Below are 27764 nucleotides of genomic sequence, written 5' to 3'. Positions count from 1 at the left end.
CAAAAGCAGAGAAGCAGTTTAGCCTTACTGTCCTTAGAGTACAACAGTTGTGTTACCCACCATTGTTGTTTTTTAGAATTAGAGAGGATTTATGGCTGATAGTTGCATACTTATGGAAATCTGCTGAATTTGTGACAAAGCCTCTTACAAGTCTAATTTTCTGCCTCGGGTTTTATGTGTTACCCTGTAGATTATTTAGCATTTGATTTTATTCCAGATCACTTAGTTTCCTCCTGGAAGAAGAGCAAGGATAAAGTGGGGGTTATCCTTTCTTAATCTTCTTCTTTCTTCTGGCAGATTGGTTGTTTGCAGCAGCAAAGAATGTTGCAAGAATTATGAACAATAACATGAACAAACAATGCTGAAGAAGAACACTACAATTATGTGTCAAAATAATCAAAATTCTGCATTAGAAATATTTTAATTATGAGACCTATTTCAGTGAATTCTTATTCTGCTGACATTTTCCATTTTTGCTGGAAGCCTGCAATACACAGAAAATCTACCCCTAACAGAAACGTTATAAATATTCTTACCCTTCTCAATGCAAGCCTTTTCAGATTTTTATGATGTCACCCACATTTTTTCATATATATCTTTGTGACCATGAGGGTTAGATACTTGCGATATTTTTTAAATTAATACTGTTTTCCTCAAGAAGCAGTTTTCAAGTCTGTAACCAAGACCTCTGCCTATCAGATAATATAATCATTTGCTGATATGTAGGACTAACAGGTCTAATAGGATGCCAGCGTCCAGAAGGGAAATGATAAATGGTTTAGTAAATTCAAACTGGAAATATCTTGCTCCATAAGCCCTATATTAGTTCATATTTTTTCTACTTCGAACAACTACTACTTCAGACCAACCATATGTGTTTGAGATTTTTAATACAGATAGTCCTCGATTTACAACAGTTCATTTAGTGACCATTCAAAGTTACACAGCACTGAAAAAAGTGATTTATGACCATTTTTCACACTTCGCAGCAATCCCATGGTCAGGTAATCAAAATTCAGACAACTGACTGATATTTATGATGCTTGCAGTGTCCTGGGGTCATGTGATCCCCTTTTGTGACCTTCGACAAGCAAAGTCAATTTGGAAACCAGATTCTTAACAACCATGTTACTAACTTAACAACTGCAGTGATTCACTTAACAACTGTAGCAAGAAAGGTCATCAAATGGGACAAAACTCACTTAACAAATCTCTCACTTAGCAACATAAATTTTGGGCTCAGTTGTGGTCGTAACTGTATGCCTAGCCCTATTGAATTTTTTGTTATTGTTTAATACAGTGTGTGAACTAAGCCACAGTTAAGTCAGTTCTTGGTAAGCATCTTTATCCTCTTTTGTATATAAATCCAGTTAGTTAATGAATTTTGACTATTTATTCCTTATTGTTCATAATTTTTTTCAGATTCATTATATTGACGCAGTCTAGAATATTAGTTCAGAAAAATTAGTTGCCCACAAAAAAAAAATGTTGAACAGCTACGCCAAATTCCAAAATAAAAACATCAATCGCTTTTGTGCAGATATTCTAATTGCCTGGAAATAACTGCTACTTGCTCCAAGTTCCCATTATTTTGTGTCAATTTTTCCAATATCAAAGCTCCAGAGCGCAGCAATATCTGTCGCAGCAGACCTGATAAAGTTTCATTCTGATCACCTTGTTTTGAAAGCGCTGAAAGCCTGTGGAGCAGAAGGAAATATAGAAGCTATTGCAGAGCATAGCTATAAGCTCTCTGAACAGAAAGACCAGTTGATCGAAGTAAGTTTGGATTATGTTGAAAAAGACCTAAATTCTGCTTATTTGGGGTACTTTATTGAAATTATCATTTTTTTTTTCTTCAATAGCGGTATTAGTAATTGCTTACTACCATAAAGATTACTGCAGTCGGCTGGGAGATTTGAGTGGCTGATCATGTCCCTTAGACAGGACTATCCTTTGAGTGGTCATATATGTTATTTATTTATTTATTTGTCGAACATGTACAAGATAACAAGTATAAGTATAAACATGGACATGAACATAGGAAATGAGTACAAATAAATGGGGCAAATATATGTGCCCCCGGTCTTATTTCCCTTCAAAAAAATATTGCTGAATTGCAATTTTAATATGTCAGGAATTACTACTAGCATAGGGAATAATCAGATGAGCTGTATTTAGTTTGCATTTACATTTAATTTTTATACTGGCCCTGCCCACTTCTTTGTCCTTGTCCCACCATATCATTTAAAGACCAAGTGCAGCCTCTTCCTTTTACCCAGGTAAGAAAAGGGAATATCCCCAACTCTGGTAAGAGAATGTATTCACAAAAAATCTTAGATTTTTGGAATTGAGGTCCTATGTTAGTGCTCCTGCTTCATTCTTCAGAACACCCTTCTGGTGAAAGCTTCTTGGAGCCTTGGTGTATCTGTTCTTAAAACCAACAGCTAATTGATTTCTAAAACACAAGTAGTAGTTGTACCAATCATATCATATTTTTCATACCATTGATTCAAAAGGAGAAATAAGCATACTCATGGAACAAAATAATCATAACAATAACAGCAACAATAATTTATAATCTGGTATGCCATCTGATTCTTAATAATCCTGGATGGAAATAGAAATGGATTCCAGATGTCATCAAGTATCTTTAAAAAAAAGTAGCAAGAAGTAGAATTTCAGGGACGAGTTTTCCTAGCTTTGACTGCTTCCTTTCAGTCTTTGCCCCAGCCATATATCCCTTGGCTTATTTAGGATGATTGAAAGGTCAAGATTGGAGAGACAGGAGTTCAGATGACAAATGATTGGCAGAGGAATACTTAAGCATCCTCTAGCTTAGATGTCAGGCAGATGTCCAGCTTTCTACCAATAGTAAACCTGAATCTCTCAATACATTCCTGTGTATTCAAAGCTTTCATTTAGTATCCACCATATATGTTCCATAAGAATCCCACAACTCATACATAGGTTTTATGATTATGTTGGATTGTTTTGTTTCTCTGTATAGATATGCCATCTATTGAGACATGTCTCTGGAACAGAGCCACTTGAAATTACTTGTCTCCATGCAGAAGATACTTTTCATGTGACTGGGCCTCAGGTATTTATAATTTTACATGACTCTTTGCTCCAGTTGAATTCTGTTTCAAATCCTTTAGCTCAGGGGTCAGCAACCTGCGGCTTTGGAGCTGCATGTGGCTCTTTCACCCCTCTGCTGCGGCTCCCTGTCACTCAAAATATGTGTCACAACCACTAACGTGTGATACCCGCCGGCACACAATTTACTGAGTTTTTCAACCCCCAGTAGGCCAACCATGGATAAATCCAAGAAAAGAAAAGTTTCAGAAGAAAACGGAATGTTTAATTCAACTACGTATGCTAGTTTTGTGGCCGCTCAAGAAATAGTCAGGCACAGGAAGGGTTGTGTCTCCCAGTGTTTTCTGTGGGAAACGGGTCCAAATGGCTCTTTGAGTGTTTAAGGTTGCAGACCCCTGCTTTAGCTTCAGGTGCCGGAAATTGGAACTTAAAACTTTGTCCGTAATATGTACTGTTCTCATGTGGAAATGGGTCAATATTCCATCAATATTTGAAAATAGATCAGAATTTCATAATGGAAAAAGTATATTGGGTGTGGAATAATAGTGTTAAAGTATCTTTTAACTATTAAGTTCAACATACATACATATACAGACTTCCTAAATACTTAGGTAGCAAAACAAAAAAAATATCGTCGAAGGTTCTGGATAGGGAATAATGTTTAATAAGCAACAATCATGGCTGACATGATTTATAATGCTAGATTCATAGTAACTGTTCCTGACAGCATAATCAGTAAAATGCTTCTTTAGAGCTATTTCATTCTGTTGGAAGACCTTCTTTCCTACATCAGAAGAATAAGTTAATCCTTTTCAAAATCTTCTTGAAAGTAAGATTCCTTATAATAGTTATATTTTCTCAGCTTACTTAGTTTAAACAGCCACTCGCTCAATACAATATATAGCACAATAGAATTCCCTATGAAAGTCCCCTGTATTTTTTGTAAAGCTTTGTTAGCAAATGCCATACAGCCTTTTTTTAATACAAATAAGAGACAGCTTATCTTTTGTCCTGTGGAGGTGGATGCTGATACACAATTGTACGTGTATGACAAAGCCTGTTTTGTTTCCTTCAGATAATTTCTGCTGCTGAAACTCTGACATTGCATCCTTCCAGTAAAATTGCAAAAGAAAATCTGGATGTATTCTGTGAGGCTTGGGAATCTCAGCTGAATGACATGTCCCTGCTCTTAAGAGAAATCAGTGATGTGTTTGAAGGAAGACGAGGTGAGCAGGTTGTTCCTAAGTACCGACAACCTACTGTCCTTAAATACAAGCTTCCAGCTTACAGCGCACGCATATTCTGAGCATTCTCGCTATGAGATGTGATGATCTACATTCTTCCTAAAGCCAACAAACTACAACTTGATGCCACTTAATACTTTTAGCTACTCTGTAGGTGTTTTGGGGTTGACTACACTAAAATATGGAGGGATATGTTTTCTCTACCTATGGAGGGAAAACATACAAACTGCCAAAATCCATCAGTAACATGGCAGATCCTTGGAATGTGTCCACCCTGTGTTCACAGTTCATAGTTATCAATCTAGCAAATATTAAAGTACTTGTGATGTAACTTAAAGTCAGGAGCACTTCTTAAGTATCTAGATAATAATTCAAACAATCGTGCCTCCTATTTTTCAAGGAGATAATGAATATTATGCTGAGACTGAACATTTTATGGTTTTAATTTCAGTGGATATTCAGTGGAGACTACCCTGTTTCCCGAAAATAAGACATCCCCTGATAATAAACCTAATCGGGCTTTTGAGTGCATGTGCTAAAATAAGCCCCCCCTAAAAATAAGCCCTCCCCGAAAATACCGCATGTGCAGCCAGTCCCTGCCATTTCCTCTGGTTTCCTCCACGTGCCCCAAAATAATAAGACCTACCCAAAAATAAGGCCAAGTACTTATTTCAGGGTTCAAAAAAGTATAAGACAGGGTCTTATTTTCAGGGAAACACGGTAGAAAGCACATTCACCTAATTAAAAGCATATTTACTGCTTTTAGTTAAGTGATTTTCAACCTTTGTTTCATTTTTTCTTCTTTTATATGATCATAGAAAAATCTCTTCTTATCAGACCTAAAATTCTTCCCCAATACCTAAGATCATGTGGACGCACTTTTGATAGGTCTACATAAATTAGGTGTGTGCTGCGTTCAGTTGTCTCTTTCATTTATATATTCCAGAAAAGGGTGCTAAGCATCATGTCTAAGAGTCTCTTAAGAACCAAAGTAGCTGCAGTTGAAGGCCACCATTTTAAAGGAATAGAGTTCTTTTAAAAAGAATTCTAAAGGAATAGAACTTACTGTACAATGAGATTATTGTGTAGATCAGCAATACATTTTCAAGTATTCAAGGAAGTGATTCATAATTCAAAGCAGCTAAATTTTTTTGAGGGGGATGATGGAAACATTAAAAGTTCTTCTTTCAGACTGACCTGAACTGTCTAGTGTTCTTGCAAAAGAAAGAAATCCTTTTTTTTTTTTTTGTGCTCTCTGCTGACTTCACAATGTAGTGAATTTAGCTATTTGATTTTTAAACTGCTATCGTTTCTGCTTGGATGGGATCTTTCTGATAACTGCCCACAACTTTTGGCCTATATTCTGTGGTAAATCACCTGGTATTTGTGTAGCATTTATAAAACTATAAAGAGAAAATCTTTTTCTTAACATTCTTGCCAGAGGCACTGTAGTATTATTTGTTGAGAGATTTCTCATTCCTCTGCATAATTTAATTTTCTTCAGAAGGGTTTTCAGTTTTACAGAAAAGAACACTAAATTCTGCCATTCTTTCTGTGATAGAAATGTTATGTTTGCTGAATTGATTCTTTGGAGTATTTTCTTGAACATAATCATTCAGGACAAAATCATGTACAGTACCAGGCTTGACATTAGAGAAAAATCAGGCAAGTAACAGTAGCTTTTAACTTATAGAGGTATTGCAGAATGCCTAAGGAGACAGTGATACATATCTGATTATGCCCTTCACTATCTAGCATACTGCTTTTAATGGGTCAAGACCTATTAGACTTTGCGTGCTGATTTATCTTCGTTTTTATCTTCATCTTGAAAGCAAAAATTAGAGACCCTTGCAAAAATGAGGCCTGTGTATTTGTTTTGTGTGACATAGGTATACAGTGCTAAGGCCCAGATATTGTTTATAATGTAGTAAAGATACTTAGGAAAATTATATACAGCAGGGGTCCACAACCCCCAGGCTGCGGACAGACACCGGTCCTCAGCCCACCAGGAACTGGGCCGCACAAGTGAGCAAAATACCATCCAGGCAGCATGCGAAACCACACACAACTGGTTCATGAAAAAAATACCCTCCATGGAACCTGTCCCTGGCACGCAAAAGGTTTGGGGGCTGCTGTCATAAAGTATTAAATTCAGGGAAATGTTTCCAGAATAATTTGCTGTGTCACATTTTCTGTGATTTGCTAACTATCTAGTGTCTAATCTTCTATCACACAATACTTAATTTAGTTTCGGAGAATGTTTTTATATTCTGACTGAGTTTAAATATCAGGCTTGTTAAATTTTCATTTCCAATCTGCTACACCATTAGCCATTGGTTATAAACTACAATAAACCAGTAGATCCTGTAATAAAATAAATCTAAATGCTTAGTGTGATAAGTGAACTCAGTGTCTAAATATGTGGGGAGGGTTCAATATATGAGAGAATAAAACCATGCACCTGGCCTTTTCTTTTTCAGGCAGGAGATCTATAGGGGATCTGTAGGAGATCTGTATTTATGAATACTTGAACATGGGTATAATTAATACACAAGGACAGCTATCAATGAGTTACAGGCCTACTCCTCTCTCTATATTGATCTTTTTACACATTTAGGCATCTGCCTGAATAAGACTAGAATGACTCAAAGCATATGAATGGCACTTCAAATGCATGCAGGCAGCCAAGAGCAGCAGCTGAACCAGAATTAAATGTATGTTGAATAGTGTAAATTGAATTTGAGTTATAAATTCATTATGTAGATAATTTTAATTATTTATAATGCAAAGTTTGTATAAATTAAATATACGGTAAAAGTCAAAGTTAGCTTGGATGTTTTGCTATCCTGGATGTGACCTCACATATATACAGTCATTTAAAAAGACTTTCTCATAAGTGTATTAGGTGATAGGATTCATGTGCTCTTAAGAACTATGTTAAACTTCAACAAGTGCAGTTTCTCTGTGCTATAAGTTGACAACCATAAGCCTTCCTTTTTTGCAGGAAGATAACAGGAAACATGTGACTCCTAATGTAATTTCATTGATCAGAGATTTTTGGTATACTGATTAATTACATTGGAATCATTGGCTAGAGTAGAGGAGGGAGTAAAGAGCTGATCTAGCTTGGAGTCACTCTGTAGGAGGAAGCAGCAGAGGCCAGACTATTGAAGTCTTTATCTGCCTGTTCCCAAGAGAATGTACTGGCGAGATTAATGTCAAGTGCAAGGAACCAGAATAACTCTGTGAATAGGCCAAAGTAGTTTCTTTATTGTTGTTTGTTTATGTTTATTTGTGTCAGAAGCTTCACAATCCAAATAAGGCATACTATTTGACATACAATTTAAAATATAAAATATAAGATTAAAATATATAAAAATTAAACAAATCTTACCCAGAAACTAACAACATTAATTGTGTTGTGTCGCATTGCTATGAGGTCCTCAGTTATAATCAGGACACAAAGGGCAGATATACATATGTGTTGTTGTCTGCATGTCACCACAGTTGCAAAGAGCAGAAGCCACTAGATAGCCACATTTGTCTCTAGGTCTTGTACCTGTGCGCAGTCTATTTAATTATTTACATACTTCCCAGCTTTCATTAGATCCAGGTGCCAGCTCCTCAGTTGCTTCCATCCAGTGTTGATTCTTTGTAGCTTTCCATAGGTCCACTCTATGACTTTCTTGTCAAAGGACATGGAGCCTTCCCGAAGAATGTGTGCTGTTAAGACATTTGGGTGTCCCCTGGATAACATTTTATAAGTGGCTAATCCTTTCAATCCAGAAGAATCCAGTGTAGTGAGATGTTTATTCACCTGTTTCGTTATTGTTGAACATATATTTACAACAATCTCGCCGGACTCACTGCATACCCTTGAGAAAGGCTTTAATTGCCTGGCCTCTGCCGCTTCCTCCCATGGAGCAACTTCAAGCTAGACTGCCTCTTTACTCCTCTGTCTACTCTAGCCGATGATTCCACCACATAAATCCAATTTAGGTAAAAGAGAATTTTTAAAGAGAGAGCGTTTACCTACAGAATGATGCATTTTAGGTCCTTGACATCTCAGGGCTGTTTAAGTTTCCTATTTAAATTAATGGGACAGCATGTTTAATTAGCTAATATCTTGGCAGGTAATTAGGTTATATTTTTATTAACTAAAAACACATTATTTTCCTAGATATTTTAAAAATTCCAGTATCATAGTAATTGATTCTGCCTTTTTCTATAGAAAAAAAATGGGACTGCTTTCTTGATAATGGGAGGTATATCTTTAATATTTTGATTAAGAGATAGATGCAGTTAGCATATCAGGATGATAGCTGAGGCTATGCCCAAGCTTACCCACTCCACTTAACTCCTCAGTTTACATATACTATATTTTTATGATAATGTTATTTTTAAATTTCCAATTTAAAATATTGAGTTTGGTATTGGCATGTGATGAATAATTATGTTTTAATGTCTGTGAGACAATAACCTTCTGCTTTTGATGATGGTTAAAGACTAAAGAGCAACCAAATGTGCTGGACACTTTCTAATAAAACAATTTCAGTTTTACAATGAATCATTTTGGCTCCATTTTGGTTTGTTTTCTCTACTTCACGGGAAATACAGAAATGTAATGGTTTTAATTCTAAATTGCTTCTACACCTCACCCTGGCCTTCTATAATGTTCTTCATCTCAATCTTCTCCAAGTTGCCTTTCGTGCTTTCCTTTTGCCTATATATTGAATTGTTTCATTGCATCTGCAGGTCTTAGACACTCATTGACTGGTAGAAACCAGGAATGAATTAAGATGATATGAAATATGTAGCTGCAATTTACTTTTACATATTTTCTACTGAATGATTTGGGGTTTAATATTAACTGAAAAAGGACATTGGCAAGTTCAAGGTGGCCATGATATTTTTTTTTTGTTCTTTTTTTTTCCTGTCATAAAACATGAGATTTAAAAACTTGTTCTTCTGGTATTCTAAATATTTTATTTGTGGAGGAGTAGAAGACAGAATGGCTGGACCAGGCAGAAATCTATTTCTTGTTACATGGAAACAGTGTGTGGTCTCATTTTGAGGTAATAATTGGAAAAAAGGAAGATGGCATTCACTGCCTTATATTCCACCATGTGTGAAACATAATGCATTTCCCCGGCTTTTTAAAGAACAAATTTCTATAATAATAGTATGTGGCGATGGGAAAGGGAAGAATCTTTGCAGATGGTGCACCATCTGGTAAACATGTTACAATAGAACAGTTGTATTTAAAGATTTTTGGTAGCAAGGCTTTTTCTATCTAATGTGAACAGTTCATATAGCTAGCCTTCATATGCATTAATAAAAACCATTACTTAATTTGCTTGTAGAAATGCAAATTTTGAATTAACCTGGAACATTCAGTTGTCAGATGTATTTGATGATGATACATGTCAGATGTAATTATATCAGCCTTGTAAATAAACCAACATCCTATTAGACTTCAAGAAAAAAAAAATTGAGAGTTTGCTAAGACCTTGGTCAACTATATTTCCCTGCTGTAAATGAATAGGGAGAGGCTTTCTACCTCCACTCTCAGATAGCATACAAATATAGTGATAGCTTTCTATTAGGGGATGAGTAGATGGATAGGCTTGCGCATGTGTGTGTGAGTGTGTATAAATAAAAATTCCTTTCTCATCCATATGGGTAATATAGGTCTTTCTCACTCTTGGGGGCCTTCTGCAGTTTGAGGGTTCTGCACATTATCTTAGCTGTCCTTAGCACTGCACTCTTCTGGACAGAGAGTTCTGATGCTGTTCCTGAATCTGTTGGGAGTCACTTTGCTAGCTTAGAAGATACAGACTCAAGCGCTTCTACCACTACTGGGACCAATTTGGCCTTTACTTTCCACATCCTAATTGTTCCTGAGGCGTCTGCAGCTTCTGATACTTGTTCCTGATGTTGCTGTCACTTGGCACCACTATATATGACATTTATCTCAACATGTATGTATAGGTGTGTGTGTGTGTGTGTGTGTGTGTGTGTGTACACTATACCCACTCACTTATATACATATGTACATATACACACATTTCTGTTTGTGTATATATGTATAATTGTGTACCTATTGTGTGCGTATAATATATACATACTGTGTGCGTGTGTGTGTATTTGAGATTGGAGTGTTGGTCGCTAAGTAATGCATTCATTAAGCCATCATATGACTGGACACAATTCTATTACCATTTTACCACAGTTTTTAAGTGAAACTATGCAAGACAATCTGGTTTCCCTAACTCACTTGGCTTGTCAGAAGCTATCTGGGAAAGTTGCAAATTGTGATACTCTCATGGCAAGACTTTGCGATTGTAAATGCAAGCTGGTTGCCAGCCCCCCTCCCCCAATTGCAATCCCATGGCCATCTATCAGGTTGGCAAGAAGCGTCAGTCTTTGCATTTTTGTGCTGAGAAAAGAAAAATGAGATCTATTTCTTGACAAACAGAAACCAAGTGGGTGGGTAGGCTGATCTTAAATTTCTCCGTATTTCTAATCACCTATGATTATCGAATGGATATTTAAATATCAGACCAAGTTATTTCAAATTTAAATAGCAAGCTCAGATATCACATCTGGATGCCATAATAATTCTCTAAATAATATGACCTTAAGTATTGGTAATTAACAAGGACCACTACTAATTACTAGCAGTTATGGAAGTTTACCTATTTATCTATAGTTAGATGTAAGTTTTGAATAGCAATAGCACTTAAACTTATATACTGCTTCACAGTGCTTTGCAGCCCTCTAAGCGGTTTCACAGACTCGGCATATTGTCCCCAACAACCGGGGTCCCCCAGAATGAATAAATGACCTTCTTTTTTCAGGCAACTCAGAATCAGATATTGATTTGAAAACTATTTTGCATAAATTATGGTTTGGTATGAGGTCTGAAGTGAAAACCATGTTTGCAAATGGAATTCAATATTAGAAAATGTATGAGAGAAATGAAAGTGGTGAAAGATGAAAAATGGAGTCAGATAAACATTGGTTGGCTTTTGAAACTGAAAGTTCAAATATTGGTTTTAATATTGAATTGGAATAAACTATGCTTGTGTCTGAATTGACCTTAATTGCCTCATAGAAAATTTGAAAATGATTTGGAAAACTTGAAAGGTGATTTTGAAATTTTGACTGGTGTGCTGTCTGAATTGACCTGAATTGCATCACAGAGAATTGGAAAAGTGATTCTTATGAAAAAAATATTGATATGATCTGATCAAAATTGGGCATTTTAAATTCCCATTAATTTCTACAAAACAAGTCTGAAATATTGGACATCAGACTTACCTTAAGTCTCCACTAGACCATAAAATACTTTAGCTGATTTTAGTCCATCATTCAGTATTTTAAAATGAAGGGTAACTCATGCACTCTGGCTTGAGCCACTTAGAGGAAGATAAATATAATAAAACAAAAACTTAAAAGTACATATTGGTGTTGATTTCAATGGAAGAAATGTCAGGGTCCTACCGAAAAGCAAATGGTTCCTCATACCATTACAAAATCTGAATTTTACTGCAGGGATTACTTGATTCTCATCATGGCTACACTAGGCCTTGTAGATTGGCTTCCCCCACACCCAATTAGCTGTTCCTCTTGGGCATTCAGAAAGACAAAGGGAATTTTTAGAAATGTTATCAACTAAATGGAAAGGTTTCTGGTGAATCTGTCAATGCCTCCCATAAGCGCAAATATAGGCAGTATTAGAATTTCCTTTTTACAATGCAATGCATGACAAAATACAGAACCTGTCTGATCTATGAAGAGGAACCAATAAGGGTAGGTATCTTTTTATATGATGATTTTTCCAAAACCTGCAGAGAAGATTTAAGAAGTACAGTATATAATCAATTTTGGTGTGTTGTTTTTAGGGGAGAAGCGTGCATACTTGTCACTACCCAAACCAGGGGTAAGTTCATTTTTGTGGGGCTGGTGATTTCTTTATACTTTTCATCAATTAATTGTTCACTCCACATATTCACAAGCTACCCTGGGCTGGTTTATATATAACACTGTAAGGAGTATCACAGTAAGTCAAAGGTAAACCAATCACATAATGACATAGCATTGTAGGTGATGTAAAGTTGTCAAAGACTAATCTTTCTAGAACACTAACGTTAAAGCTGAATTCTGCAAGCATCACTAAGTTTCTGAATGCTGCTGCAGTATCTTCTCTTCCATATTAAAGAGTTGTATAAGAGTGCTAAGGGAAATGTCTCAATTCTGTATTTATGATAGAAACATAGAGTTGGAAGGAGACAAGATGTCCAATTCGGAAATTCACACTACAGTTGCCATCTAGTATTTTATTTCCAGTCTGTTTCATCCCTCAAAACTTCTTCCTTTATTCGTTATTGTAATGTCAACTCTCTGCAACAGTGGTAAATAATATATGATCTATTTCAAAACTTTAAAGATACACCCATCCTACTCCTAATGGCTATTGTAATTATTATAAAATATAACATAGAACCTTTTTCCTATTACTTTTTATAGTAGCTATACAAAACAAAACATAACTAAACAAAAATATTTAGTTTTGTACATTTTTGTACTGAGATCTCAGCTCTCTTGTTAGAAAATGCCTGGATCTTTTGAAATCTGTTTTTAATAAGTTAGGTTTTATTACTGTTATAAATAAGGCTATATAAACTCCAAAATGATTTGACTAAAGCGGACCTGCATGAGCACAGTGTTTTTCTATTGAAATGACTTTTAACACATCTAGATCAGTGTTGCCCAATCCTGGGAACTTTAAGAAGTGTGGATTTCAGCTCCCAAAATTCTCCAGCCAGCCATTTCCAAGGCTGGAAAATACTGATCTAGATCTTTTTTTCAGTCTTGTTTGCAAACTTGAAAAAGGCTTGAAACAATGCAGCTAAATTATTTATTTTAAATTATGTGGTTTGATCTTCTATGTTCTGCGAACATCCTTTAATTAAAAGAATGGATTACTTTCTCGGCTGGATTACTGCAATGCCCTCTACATGGGGCTGCCCTTGGGGTGCACCCGGAGGCTTCATCTGATCCAGAATGCGGCCGCGCGGGTTGTTACGGGAGCCTCCCGTTACTCCCATGTAACACCTCTCCTGCACGAGCGGCACTGGTTACCGGTGGCCCTCTGGATCCGCTTCAAGGTGCTGGTCTTGACCTATAAAGCCCTACTTGCAGGACCACCTCCTATCAGCCTCCCACCACCCAGTGCGGTCACATAGGACTGCTCTCCTCCAGGTGCCATCGGCCAGACAATGTCGGCTGGTGGCCCCCAGGATGAGGGCGTTCTCGGTGGCCGCACCGACCCTCTGGAATGAATTACCCACCGGGCTTTCCGCGTCGAACTGAAGACATGGTTTTTTCAGCAAATTCCCTGATCTGTTATGACATTTTAGTTGTTCTGGTTTTTACATTTGGATGTTTTTAGTTTTATTTATTGTTATATGTTTTTTATTCTGTGAGCTGCCCCGAGTCCTACAGGAGAAGGGCGGCATAGAAATCTAATAAATAAATAATCAATCAATCAATCAATCAATCTACTCTTGTTGTTTTCTCCTATACCTATCAATGGCAGCATACCCATTTGTATGGCATTCATCCATTGCATGTGGAAAGTATCACTGTCCATTTCCTAGGTACAACAGGGGTTGTGCAGATTTGTGGTCAGAATGTCCTTATGGTGGGAAGGTCCCAGCCCATTTCCTAGGGCTGGAGATTTTCCCACCATAAGGACATTCTGACCATAAATCTGTACAACCACTGTAGCTACATACCTAAATAGTATTACAGTTCTATTCCTAACACCTTTAAAAATTGTACTATATTTTGTAATAGGATACATTTAAAATAACCTCTCCTGAGATTTTAAGGGCAGATAATGCTAATTAGAGCACTGAACTATATGAGGATGTTGATGTTGATGTTGTATAAGGCTGTTTCATATATTTTGAAGGTTTAACACAGGCAACAGCTATGTCGGGTAATTACAACAGTAACGTAACTCTTGACTACATAATTTTTAAATAGAAATAAGCTCATATAAGCAGAACAGTTGCTTTATTCTTATAATGTGCTCAGTTGTCTGGAATCTAGAACCGGAAGGTTGGGCTTATTTCAGAATCAACCCTCTTCTTAGAAATCTATTTTCTCTAGCATACTACTCTTGACCCCAGCTCCTAATAAATATGTTAAGTTTAGATAGATTTATAAAAAAAATTAAAATCAAATTCTGTTCTTTAAAAATGTTTTTACAGAAGCATAATGCAAACTTAAAAGCCTTAAAGCCAGCCAGACTTGATAATGAGGTAAGATATTGTTTTATTCATTACACCAGTTTATTCTAGTAATTAGTCTGAATTACATAATGAACAAAAATGATATATTTTCTCTTTTCATTTGCAGGAGCAAACAAAATTTGGAAAATTAGGTTTAGAACTTTATAAGCTAACAACTCGGGTTGATTCTGAAATGGAGAAATGGGAAGACCCAGAAAATGAGGTTATAAGATATGGACAAGCTCTATCCAGCATGGCTTATTCCATGTATTTATTTACAAGGTAATAACAAGAGTAGCAGAAAGGGAAGCATTAAAAATTAAAAATGAGAGGGTTTGAATGATAGTTTGTAGAAATAACCTTGAACCTTTTCCTCCTCATGTCAAATCTAGATGATATTGTTTAGTAGGCTAGAATTTCTCTGGATTAGTGTAAAATCTAGATACTATACAACCAAGTAGTGTAAATCCAAAAATGGGATGGATCTCTCTCTCTCTCTCTCTCTCTCTCTCTCTCTCTCTCTCTCTCTCTCTCTCTCTCTCTCTCTCCTCCCCTCCCCCGCTCCCTCCCATATATATCTGCATATGTGTCGTTTGCCTACATACACATGCACAGAACAAGTGGATAATTTATATAACAACTTTATATTTCAGATGTGTTGACTTTAGTTAATGGGGAGGGGATTTGGAAAATGTCAGGATGTTGCAAAATTTTGCTAATCCTACATAAGATTATAAAAAAAACCATAAATTGTACAAGACTATGATATGAGCACAGATTTATATATTTTACTTAACTGTTAAAATTTGAAATAAACTATTTTGAGTTCTTACTAGACTACAAAGGTACAAATAAATAATAACCTGCTTTATATCTTAAAATTCTGCTGCCCCATTTATAAATTTTGGAGCATTTCCTATCGTATTAGTATTAGGTCTTAACTTATGCATTAGCATGGATTCCTTAATTTACCATTTTTTAACTTTCTTATCAAAAGCAGGGGGGGAAATCCATATATATACTATTGTGCAAGATACTAGCCTGGTATCAAGAATTTCTTGTTTCACTTCTGTAGAGATCCATACATTTATCAACATGTTTTTATTAAGAATTTCAATAACAATAGTAAAAAACTAATACAAATTAAATTTTGAGAAAGAGAAGACAATGGAAAGAATAAAATGCAAGAAAGAAGAAAAAGAAAAGAGAATATAATAAAGAAATATATAAAGAAATAACATCTAGCTTTCATCACAAGTATAAACAAAGTTAGTAATTCTTCGTCTTTATAAAGCTAAATGGATTATCTGTTCATCCCATTTCTCATCACTTCTCTATAAGAAAATCCATAAAACATCAATATGGTATCACAAAAAGTCCATCAATATTGCCAAAAAACTGCAAAAAAATTAATAATAATCTTATTCATTGATAAAATAAACTATTTCCCTTTCTATTACTTTTAACAGCCTTAATCTTTAATTCAATCAAATATTGTCATAGGATTTGATTTCTTTATCCACCCACACAGATGTCTTCAAGGCTTTAACAAGTATCTTATGTAATTTCCATAAGAAAACATTTTCCAGGTCACTCTCCTGTTTATAATTCATATTCAGATGTTTCAAATTTTAAAACTTCAGCCAGTTTCTTTTGTATATCCAATTAAATATCTTTTGTATATCCAGTTATATCTCAGTAACCTAAATAATAACCTGGCCTAAATAATAATAATATTTTTACTATTTTAATGGGTTGTTTTATTAGAATTTTCAGCCAATTGATTTAATTGTTTTAACTTGTTTTTAATTTTTCTATTGTCATGGTTTTATTTCTGGCTGTACACCGCCCTGAGTCCTTCGGGAGAAGGGTGGTATAGAAATTTAATAAAATAAAAAATAAAATAAAATAAAGTAGAATCATTTCATTTCTTTTCTGCTCCTCTACTTTTCCAAAATCATAGTTGGAATAGTGACATAGTTGTAAATTATTTGTAGATTGTTAATTCTTTTTCTTTCCCTTTTAGAGGGGAAGGACTGCTGAAAATTACCCAAGACTTATTCCACCAGGCAGAGGTAATAAAGCAACGAAAAGAGAATTTAAAACCCTAGTTTGAAGTTGCTAATTATTTTTTCTGTGAATATTCTCTCTTATCAGTCAATTGAAATAAAAGCAGTTGTATTTATGTCATGCATCCACCTGATTACCTTGTATAAGTATTTGGTTTTGTAAGGAAACGGTGGACATATTGCTATATTTTTTTCAGTTTTCTATCATTGATTTATTCTTGACTGTATCCTTGTTTGCAAACTAAGGTTATAAAAGGGGGCTATATTCTGCATATATGAGTGCAATAATTATTACCTTTATTTAAAAATGCTGAAGAGCTATGAATTTCTTGAGACTGAATTATCTAACCCAACATAAAAAGCAACACATATGTTTAGGTAAACTCTATGAATCAATCCAGTTCATCAACAGCCACTTTTTCTTGCTCGGAAAAAAGAAGGAAGCTTTGTCAACTACATTTATTCTGAATTTGACTAATCGGATTACAAATTGGACGTACACACATTTGAAGAATAGAGGGTTTTTTTCCTTAGTGATTTTGCATTTAACTTTCTATTCTTTTCCTCCTTAGGCCTTTGCTACAGAAGGATTAAAACTTACTTCAGCTCTTCATATATTTTCCAATCAGGTATGGTACAGCTTCTGAATCTTAAAGACAGTTACTTTTTAAAATGGGTAGACCTTGTACAGGTAGTCTTTGACTTACAATAGTACATTTAGTGACCTTTGGAAGTTACAATGGCACTGAAAAAAGTGACTTATCACCATTTTTCACACTTATGACCGTTGTCCCATCCCCGTGGCTATGTGATTTACATTCAGATGCTTGACAACTGGTTCATATTTACTACAGTTGCAGTGTCCCAGGGTCATGTGATCAGGGATGAAATCCAGCAGGTTCTGACAGGTTCTGGAGAACCAGTAGCAGAAATTTTGAGCAGTGCGGAGAACCAGCAAATATCACCTCTGGGTGGGAATGGGGATTTTGCAGTATCCTTCCCCTGGAGTGGGGTGAGAATGGAGATTTTGCAGTATCCTTCCCCTGCCATGCCCACCAAGCCACACCATGCCCACCAAGCCACGCCCACAGAACCAGTAGTAAAATAATTTGGATTTCACCACTGTATGTGATCCTCTTTTTCAACCTTCTGGTAAACAAAGTCAGCGGGGAAGCCAGATCACTTAACAACCATTTTACTAACTTAACAACATCAGTGATTCATTTAACAAATGGAGCAAGAAAAGTGATAAAATGGGACAAAACTCACTTAACAAATTTCTCACTTAGCAGCATAAATTCTGGGCTTAACTGTGGTCGAGGAGTACCTTAATACCTTAATACAATAGCAGCTATCTGTGCTATTCATTTTTTTCCATAACTTTTGTTATTATACTGTATGTATTTCATGATTTACATTTCCTGTATTTGATTGATTGCTGTCACCAGGGTGGCAGAAGTTTATTGTGTTTTGTATTTGTATTTATTTTTCTAAGCTGCCTGGAGTCAGTGTGAGTTGGTGGCCATATATATTCAATGAATAAAATAAATTTTAAAATAAATCATGTTTAGCATGCCTACTTAACATCTGTTTCAGCTGGAAGATGACGACAAGCCACTGCTTCTGCAGGAGATTGAGAGGATGGTCTCTTCTTGTCAGCAGCTTCAGATTACAGCTAAAGGCCCTGCGCAGGGCAAAACTGCAATTTATCTAAAGGTAAGCTATTTATTATTTCTTACTTTGTAGATAAAGAAATATTTTAACTGTGTGTTAAATCTTGAATAAAATACATGAATGATACATGATAGTTGCTAAATTAAGGAGACCTTGAGTTAGTTTGAAGGATGAGAGGCCAGTCTGCAGTTGTGTTTTGATGCTTGAAGCACAGATTAAAATAAAATATCAGCTAACCAGGCAACTCATTAGAAACAAATTTAGTTTATCATAGTGTCCTATTTGGGCTATAGGTATTTTTGGATTCACAGGCAATGAGCCAGGGGTGAAATGTAAAATTTGTTACTACCGGTTCTGTGGGCGTGGCTTGGTGGGGGGTAATGTGCCTGGGTGGGCGTGGCCAACTTTTTTTTTTTTTTAACTTTTCAAAGCATTTTTTCTGCAAATGCAAAAAAATGCTTTGAAAAGCCTCTGCCAATCAGGAACACAGCTGGGATCGTCAGAGTCTTTTCAAAGCATTTTTTTAACCACCTCTTCCGCTGAAGAGGTTGCAGAAAAAAATGCTTTAAAAGTCTCTCTGACGATCAGGCAACTCAGCTGGGATCGTCAGAGAGACTTAAAGCATTTTTTTCTGCAACCTCTTCCGGGGAAGAGGTGGTTTTAAAAATGCTTTGAAAAGGCTCTGACGATCCCAGCTGTGTTCCTGATCGGCAGAGGCTTTTCAAAGCATTTTTTTAACCACCTCTTCTCCGGAAGAGGTTGCAGAAAAAAATGCTTTGAAAAGCCTCTGAGATCCCAGCTGAGCCCCGCGATCATCAGAGGCTTTCTTTTTAACTTTTAAAAGCATTTTTTCAGCAGAAGAAGTTGTAGAAAAAATGCTTTTAAAAGTAAAAAAAAAAAAGAAGCCTCTGATGATCGTGCGGCTCGTGCAGGGATTTTTGCTACCGGTTCTCCGAACCACCCGCCGCCATTGCTACCGGATCGGGCGATCCGGTCTGAACTGGAAGCATTTCACCCCTGCAATGAGCACACCAGTATGGGTTACCAAAGCTTTATTCCATATCAAAACAGTAGAACAGAGAGGGGTATCACCAGACACTTTCTTCCCCACTAGATATCTGCATGCCCAAATACGGAGCTTGTTTCTAAGTTCTCTGTTTGGATGCAAAGGATCTGTTGGCCTTGCCAGGTTAACCAGATAGGAATCACAACCAGATGAGCTAATTCTACTTTATTGTAAGGCTATATTAATAAAATCTTGCAAGTCTGGAAGTACAATTCTCATCTGTCTCTTTTACACCCTGAAAAATTAAGGAGTGTCTTTTCTGAGCCTCTTGCTCCTACCCACTGTTGAGCTGCAGGCTGTGCTATCCTTTACTTGTCCATTTCCTTGTCAGTGTCCCTTTCCCCAGTCTACCAAGATCATTCCCACCTGCGATTACATCATCATATGAATCTGAAAGTATGGTAAGCCTTCCAAAGCAGTCTTTGTGGCCAGATTATTAAGGTTATATTGGATAATTCTGTGGCAGTTCAGTACAAAAACACAATAACACTGTCTTCCCCTCTTTGCTTACTTTATGATTTGGCATTGGGTTATCTACCATTTCTTCATTCTGGCAATTCATTAATTTAGAACAACACTGACTCTGCCTTTTTATTAGAAGGGTATTAAATTACTGTTTTTGTACTTCACCTAAAATACTATTTGGTGCAATACATCCATAGCACTGGCTACTTCAATTATATTATTAAACTCCTTCTACAGTGGCCAGTATATTTCTTGCTTCAGAGTTATAATTACATTTTTAAAAATGTTTTCTCAAGCTGAATTGTGAAATTATTTTTGCTTCAATGCACTGACTTTAGGTGGATACCTGTATTCAGAAAGCAAAGTATATTCTGGATATACTTTCCCAAGTTCTGCCACTTAACTTCAGGTTACTTAGAAAGGTGAGTTGATAATATGTCCAAATATGGCAAAACAAACCATTTCTGGGTAGAGTGCCACCTCTATTTTTATTAATTGCTGCTTGTTTTGCAGCACAAAGCAGGAAATGGGTATCTAATGGCCCACTGCTCTTGGAATGGCCAGCATGCAGCGTCAAGAGAAAACAGTGGTCTGGCTGGGAGGACTAACACTTTTGGAATCAAATCTTTGGAACAACATGTAGCAAGCCTCACTGTATTGGAGAACAAATGAATGGAAGATGGACGCATTTCTATGTTGGATTTGTACTTTTAAGTCTCCTAATTGCTTTCTTTTGAGAAAGGTCAAACCAGGTTAGAAAAAGCTGATGTAATCTTTTCACATCTAATAGATGTCATGGTACTTAGCAATTAGCAAAAGGAACAGTCAGATTTAATGGCTGCATATTTTTGTATGGTGAATAACTTTTGGTTCACTATTAATACTATTTTTGTAATCAAGTACATTATGAATGTCTTATTTTTCAAACCCCAAAGATGCTGCTTTGAATGTTCATGCAGATGATCTGGCTAATATCAGATATGCTACATGGAAAACTACTGGTGGTAGTTGCTGCTGCTGTCCTTTATTTGTTTAACAGCCCTCACTACTGTGAGTCTTGACCCTTGCCAATATCATTTGCTGGGGAAGTCCGTTTTGAAAAAAGCTTAACTGGCTGAGTGGCTGCTCAGTCTTTGCTTCTTAAAGTGACTTGCCAGGAAATTCTGTTGCCATAAATAACCACATTTGTCTCCTGGTGGGCAAGGAAGGTGAGGAAGAGTACTGGGAGAGAGGCCGTCAAAGAAATCCATGTTGCTGCTACTGGATACATAAGTTACAATAAAGCTTTAATGATGATAATTTTATTTTCATTTAAAAACAGTTTTAGCAATATTTAAAATTAAAACTAAAGATCAGTAACAGCATTAATAAAATCAGCTATATTTAAAAGCTCGCTTTTATCTTATTTCTTTTTATCTATATTTTTATATACAATCTTTATAGCACTATCTAAAGAATCTTTTCAGAAATAGTTCTAAAACTGGTAGGACCTAATTCCCTAATAAATGTGATTATATTTACAGCCTTAAACATAAAAGCTTGAGCTTTCATTTTTAGCATGTTACAGGAAAGCTTAAGACTGATCATTCAAATAAGTTGCAGCTATTAAAACTACTTATTTCAAAGAGGGCATTATCTACTTTGCAAGTTCTTTTCCAAGCTTGTTTGAGATCTATATATATTTTAATGGTCCTATGTTTCAGATTGTAATGTTATCATTGAATAACTCCTTGCCAGTCTTAAGTACTGTAAACTGAGTATGTTTGAAAATTATATAGCTAATAAATTACTCCCATGTTCTTTACATTTTGCTAAGAGGACAACTTGAAGTCACAAGCTAAGATATGATTCTCAATCATATTTGACTATCATGCAATGTAGAGGCAGAAAAAGAAAATAAGTGAGCACTTCTAAGCTTCTTAACTCTTTTTTTTCTTTCTGTACCCCAATCCCATCCTCCACTTCTGTCTGTGGCATTTATATTAATGTTGCAATTGTTAAACATATCCTTTCTTAACATTTGGTCCTGTAAAACCTTGAAACTTCACTCTGCAAACCTTAAGGCAACACAGGCATTAATGACTGATGTATTAACTAGTTAATTTATAGGTTCAGTGTTGCTGTTCAGCCATTTTAAGGCATCATGTGTAGGCTTCATCACTAAAATCCTCAAAGAAACAAAATAATAAAAAAGTATTGATTGTTGAATTGACATTTTCAGATTGGGTTTTGGTTAATAAAGTAGAAAGTGAGTATAATGTACAGATGAAATTAAGTAAACAAAGGCTTTTATTGACATAAAGAACAGTACAATATTTTGGCACTACATCCTTAAATCCAATAGTAAAGTTACAGATTAAATTTTGAAGGTCTTAAACATTGACTTTGTTGTCTGAAAATGAACAATTAAGGTTATTATCACCCAAAAGTAAAGCATAAAAATCCATAAAGTAACTTTAGTATGGGATATACTGGAAAATGTTTGATGTATTTCATACTTCTGCTGAGTTCTCTTTCTTTGTATTGCATAATGATGTGGAATTAAAACGTTTTGACAGAAATTCTTCGTATTCTTCCCTTGTCAGAAGCCCCTGAGTTACTTTTTTGCTTTCTTCAAATTTTGGTAACACAACTGCGATGTAACCCTCTGTGGAAGGCTAAGAAAACAAACACAAAAGTATTTGTGAGAAAATTAAAGGAGGGGGCACAAGGAAAAGAGAACAAATATGTTTGAAATCCTGACCTTTTCTTTTAGAAGAGATGGATTCTCCAGAATGTTTTCATTCACCTCTATTAATTTTCCTCTTATACAGCTGCAAAGAAGTTTCATTTTATTAAATGCTAGAACAGCATGAGCAACACAATATAAATAACATATTAACATATAACACATAACATATCGGTGGTGCAGCGGACTAAAGTGCTGTTAAGTGCTAGCACTTAGCTGCCAGCTGCCTGCAATTAGTGCAAGTTCGAATCTCACCAGGCTCAAGGTTGACTCAGCCTTCCATCCTTTCGAGGTAGGTAAATTGAGGACCCGGACTGTGGGGGCAATAAGCCAACTTTGTATAGAACACCACCGCTTATGGGGGGCTAAAAGCCCTAATAAGCAGGTATATACAAAAAAGTATGCAGGCTATTGCTATAATGCAGTGTTTCCCAAACTTGACCCTTTGAAGTTGTATGGACTTCAACTCCCAGAATTCCTCAACCAGTATGCCTGGTTGAGGAATTCTGGGAGTTGAAGTCCATACATCTTCAAAGGGTCAAGTTTGGGAAACACTGCTATAATGCATTGTAAGCCGCCCTGAGTCTACGGAGAAGGGCGGCATATAAATTGGACTAATAAATAAATAAACAAACAAACAAACATTTTACCACCTTACCTATAGATGGTGTACTCTTCTCCATCTAAGCAGAGAATTCGACATAAAGGAGCAAGTTCTGTTAGAAATTGAGCACCCTGGAGGGAAAAGCATACAACTAATTAGGATTCTTGGAAAATAACACAATCACAGGCTGAGTGTATGCAACACCAACTGATACAATTTAACATTTGAAATTGAATGTTTACCATCGTTATACACTATGACTCTTATAATTTGGCAGAACTGATCAGGTACTGAAATCCCATATTAAAACCCCCGTCTTTTATGAAATCCAGAAGGCTTATGACGTGTTATTAATTTTCCACATTTATAAAGCTGCCCAATTTTTTGATGATTCTGAGTAGCATACAAATTTAAAAATAAAGAAATAGAATAACACCAGGGAATAAGAAGATGGTCATTCTGGTGGAACAGACATCCTGTCACACATCCCATCCTGGTCCAAATCTTGGGGAAACAAGGTCTTCAAGGCTTGTTGAAAGAACAGAGCTGATACATTTAGATTTTGGGGTGGGGAGGAGCTTTTGTATTATAGACCGCAAACTCCAAACAATTTTAGAAGCTCTTGCAAAAACTACTGAAGGGTATTTGAGGGTATACATTTCCATGTGCTATAAATGAAATTGCTGAAATCTCACATAATTCCAGCTGTTTATTAATCTTTGCCAAGGGAAGATTCCCAATATCTGGAATCATAATCAACTACTGCCTTAGACATCATTGTTTCTCAGCAAAACTTGCTTCACAAGATAATACATCTTATAATCTATCCTGGTATTTCTGATCCAGCCTTCCAGCTACCTCAAACAACTAAAAGACCAGTATCAGACATGTGACCAATTAATTCCACTGATTTCAGTCAGTGAGAAGATACCAATGAGAATATGCTTGTCAGGCTGTTTTCACTGAGTGCTAACTACACTAGGTCTAGTATAGAGAACAGCACCAACTGAATATTGAGACAGCAAAAATCCAGATCATTAGATGGCATCTTTCTGTATTTCTTTGCTATGTAGTGGTTGTGTCAATTTCTACAGCCCTAATTTATACTTACTTCCAAGCAGTCAACTGAACATAAGCGTAAGAGTGGACATGCCAAAAAATGGTCATCCTCTTATTCATCTGGTTTTCTTTTGAGACTGCCCTCTTCTTACTTTAAAATTGGTCTGCTGATAAAGTGTTTTGCTAGGGACATACTGATAGAGTTAAGGAAAAAAAATGAGTCTTGGGGATATATAACCAATCTTGATACTACAGTTCTTTCACTTTAAGCTAGCCTAATAGATTTTTAAAAAAAACAATCTAGACTCCAAACTGGGATCTATGTTATAATGAAAATTAAAAGAGCCGTACCCGTTTAGACTTTCCAGAAACTTTATTTTGCAGCCTGCTGCAGTTTGCACTAATCTGATAACTAATACTCTTAATTGGTTTTTCTTTTTGAAGAAGAGGATGGGCATCTGCTATAGTGATGACACAGATTCTACAAAACAAGAAGTTCTGTTTATTCAAAGCATATTTTTCAAAACAAGACTTTTCCCAGAAGCACCTGCAGTATTTAACATAAGTTAAAAATTAATTTTAAAATGAGAGATAAAATAGACCAATTATAACAATAAGACAAAAATACAAAACATAAAATTGAAGCGTAAGAGGGCAGGAAGAGAATAGATGTGAGTGTAACCAATAGTCTACGGTAGAAAAGCTATTATAATTTATAATTTATTTTAAGAAAGCTATAGAGTTTTGCTTCAATGAAAGGAAAAAAACCATTGGTGAAGGTAACATTGCTATGATATTTAGATTAACTGAGCTGTCATTTAGATGTGTATTTGATTTATGCTTGCAGTTTTCAATCCAGCAAGGCTTAGGTGTGGAAATCAACTGCAAAAGTTCTTTTTAATTGCATTAGTATATAGAAGGAAACAGAAAAAGATCAACTATACAAGGACAAAATACCAGTACCTTTACTTAGCATGTCTGTATATGATAAACCACAACATAACTACTTGGTGGCAGGCCAAAACGCAGGCTAGCATAGGATAGAGATAAAAAATGGGCAAAGTAAATTGGTAGCATATTCTGCCAGATCAAAACAGAAGATTAGCACTCTGCAGTAGTGAAAAGTTCTCAGACTTTAACCACTGCCTTTTGAAAGTGGTCCCTTTAAACTATGTTTGATACCTGGCTTGTAAAACATGCTAGGTTCTCTTGAATGATAATTGAACACAGAAGCATTTTTGTGTAAATAAGCATGTAACTTTAAGTCTTACCTGTTAGAATGTTGCAATATGCAATGATCTTCACACTGATTACCTTTTACATCTGGGAAAAGAAGGTTAGCTGTTATTTAATTTTTGTGCAGGGTTCAGGCTGACTGAAAGTACACAAAACACTCCAAAAAGTGTTGTAGCCTTTTACTAGCAAATAAACTTAATTTTAGCATAGGTTTGTGTAAACCAGAGGCCACTTCTTTAAGTAACCAAAATGCTGAATCAGCTGACAAATAAATGCATGTAACAGGAAAGAAGGAAAAAAGTTACCTATAAAGAGCAGAGCAAGAAAAAAATGCAAGAAATAGATAAAAGTTGACATTAATATAAAATAAGATAGATGTAGTCATTGTTTAGTGACTATAATTGGGACCAGTAACTCAAGTGGTTGACAAGTGAAACCATGACTGAGCTTTCTGTTGCTGAACTGTAAATATCATAAAGTAAGGATTGATCACAAGTTATTTTTTCATCACTGTCATAACTGCAAGCAGTTGTTAAGCGAGGACTATCTGTGTTGCCTTGAATCTCATGCACTTAGTTTACATGGATATGAAGACTTATTCCCTGAATTTGGGAAAGAAAAACACTTTTATGTTTGGAAACGTGGCTTTTTCACCCATCCAAAAATACAAATTAAATAATTTAGGCAAAGCAAAAAGTATTTATTTAAGGGGGAATGAGGTCAAAACTTTTTATAGAGTGTAGGAAACAATTGTTACATTCCTTATGTCAGAAAGCAAGTGATCAAACAATTGGACATTGATTATATTTGAGAATTGAACAACAAAAAACAGCTATTCTAGATAACATTCCACCAGTGGCAAATTTATGGGTTATATCACCCCCTTTCCCAATCAGGTTTGTACTTTATCTTTATTAATATTCGCAAGTATATTCAAGGACATCCAGAATACACTCCCTATTGTTTAGTTATTGAAAAGTTCTGGCTGTCAAAAATGGCATTGGTTAAAAAGGAAACATGGTTTCCTGCACTTCAAAGAGAGATATGGATGCCAGCTATATGTTAATATCAACTTTATTAAAAGTAATTAAACCTAAAATTCCAGGTAACATCTGTACACCAATAAGTCACAGATTACTAGAGATAAATAAAGAAGTTTTAATGGGTAGCATGGTACCCCATATCTAAGTTACCCTTCTTGCTGTGCTGAATTCAATACTTATTTCTATTTTTTCCCCAGAGCCATATGTGCAAATCACATATGGGCTTAAATCTTTCCCAAGAACCTATAATGCACATTGCTGTAGTAAAAAAAAGCATACCGAGTCATAACAGACCTCTCTGCCAGCAAATCTATAGTCAACAGAATTGGTAGGATGATGTCCTTTAACGGTTCCAGCAATCACATCTGTCGACATTCAGGATCCTCTAGTCCAGAGTTTCTCAACTTTGGTAACGTTTGACTGCAGCTCCCATAATTCCCCAGCCAACTCTGCTCTGCTTCCTCCCCATCCCCAACAAAAGCAACCCACGGGAGGGGAAAAGCTGGAAGGCAGTTAGGGAAGACCGGGGTAGAGGCGGAAATCGTTGATTCTGCAAAAGCGTTTCTTTTTTTTTTAAAGGTGCAGATCGCTTTCACAGCTCGCCTCCGATCAGAAGAGGGAGGCGGGCGAGGGTCGGGGATGAACTACCTGGCTTGTACCAGCGGGTGAAATACCGTTCCGTCACGCCGGGCATCGTTGCCATGGAAGCCCGGGCCTCCGAAGCCCCCGACGCCATGATTCCAGCCGTGGGCGTGGCGAAAGAGACGCGCTTGCGCTTCAGCTTCAGTCGGGCTTCGAGGGGGGCCGGACTAAAGAAAGCTCGGGGCAAACCAAGTGTTCGCCGTAGAGCCGTACAATTAATAGAGATGAACGCTGATTTTATGGCAAGGATTCCCGAGCTCAACTGAGGAAACTCGTTTAAATTTTCTTTGGGGGCATAGTAAGATTTGTCCATAGAAGTCAAGGAAGAAACTCGTCCGATAAAGGGGAATATTTGTAGCTCAGGGCTGAAATGAGGGTCCTTGGTGCTCTCTGAGCTTGCTTGTTTTCTTGCAGACGTTTCATTACCCAAACTAGGTAACATCATCAGTGCAGTGAGTAGCACTGATGATGTTACCTAGTTAGGGTAATGAAACGTCTGCAAGAAAACAAGCAAGCTCAGAGAGCATCAAGGAT

General features: G+C 36.2%; 2 protein-coding genes across 3 annotated transcripts in view; one reads left to right on the top strand and one right to left on the bottom strand.

Moving 5' to 3' along the window:
* The window catches only part of CTNNAL1 (catenin alpha like 1), a 66136-nt gene extending 43657 nt beyond the window's left edge, over window positions 1-22479 (top strand). For both annotated transcript variants that reach the window (XM_034411845.3, XM_034411846.3), the window contains exons 9-19: window positions 1618-1776; window positions 3008-3100; window positions 4172-4322; window positions 12248-12285; window positions 14624-14674; window positions 14772-14926; window positions 16671-16719; window positions 17286-17342; window positions 18310-18429; window positions 20257-20340; window positions 20432-22479. In XM_034411845.3, coding sequence (XP_034267736.2) covers window positions 1618-1776; window positions 3008-3100; window positions 4172-4322; window positions 12248-12285; window positions 14624-14674; window positions 14772-14926; window positions 16671-16719; window positions 17286-17342; window positions 18310-18429; window positions 20257-20340; window positions 20432-20590 — 1116 coding nt within the window. In that variant the 3' untranslated portion in view covers window positions 20591-22479. The remainder of the gene's footprint in view (window positions 1-1617; window positions 1777-3007; window positions 3101-4171; window positions 4323-12247; window positions 12286-14623; window positions 14675-14771; window positions 14927-16670; window positions 16720-17285; window positions 17343-18309; window positions 18430-20256; window positions 20341-20431) is intronic.
* Window positions 22190-27388, bottom strand: ABITRAM (actin binding transcription modulator). Its single transcript, XM_034411848.3, has 6 exons — window positions 27237-27388; window positions 25581-25632; window positions 24661-24790; window positions 23305-23381; window positions 22662-22731; window positions 22190-22575 (listed from the first exon to the last, which is right to left on the bottom strand). The coding sequence occupies exons 1-6, from the start codon at window positions 27322-27324 to the stop codon at window positions 22411-22413; spliced, it is 582 nt and encodes a 193-aa protein (XP_034267739.1). The 5' UTR covers window positions 27325-27388; the 3' UTR covers window positions 22190-22410.
* Window positions 27389-27764: the final 376 nt, after the last annotated feature.

This window comes from Pantherophis guttatus, chromosome 3 (assembly GCF_059756535.1).
Source record: "Pantherophis guttatus breed Tessera chromosome 3, ASM5975653v1, whole genome shotgun sequence".
Classification (NCBI taxonomy): Eukaryota; Metazoa; Chordata; class Lepidosauria; order Squamata; family Colubridae; genus Pantherophis; species Pantherophis guttatus.
This window is presented reverse-complemented; position numbering and strand designations above follow the sequence as displayed.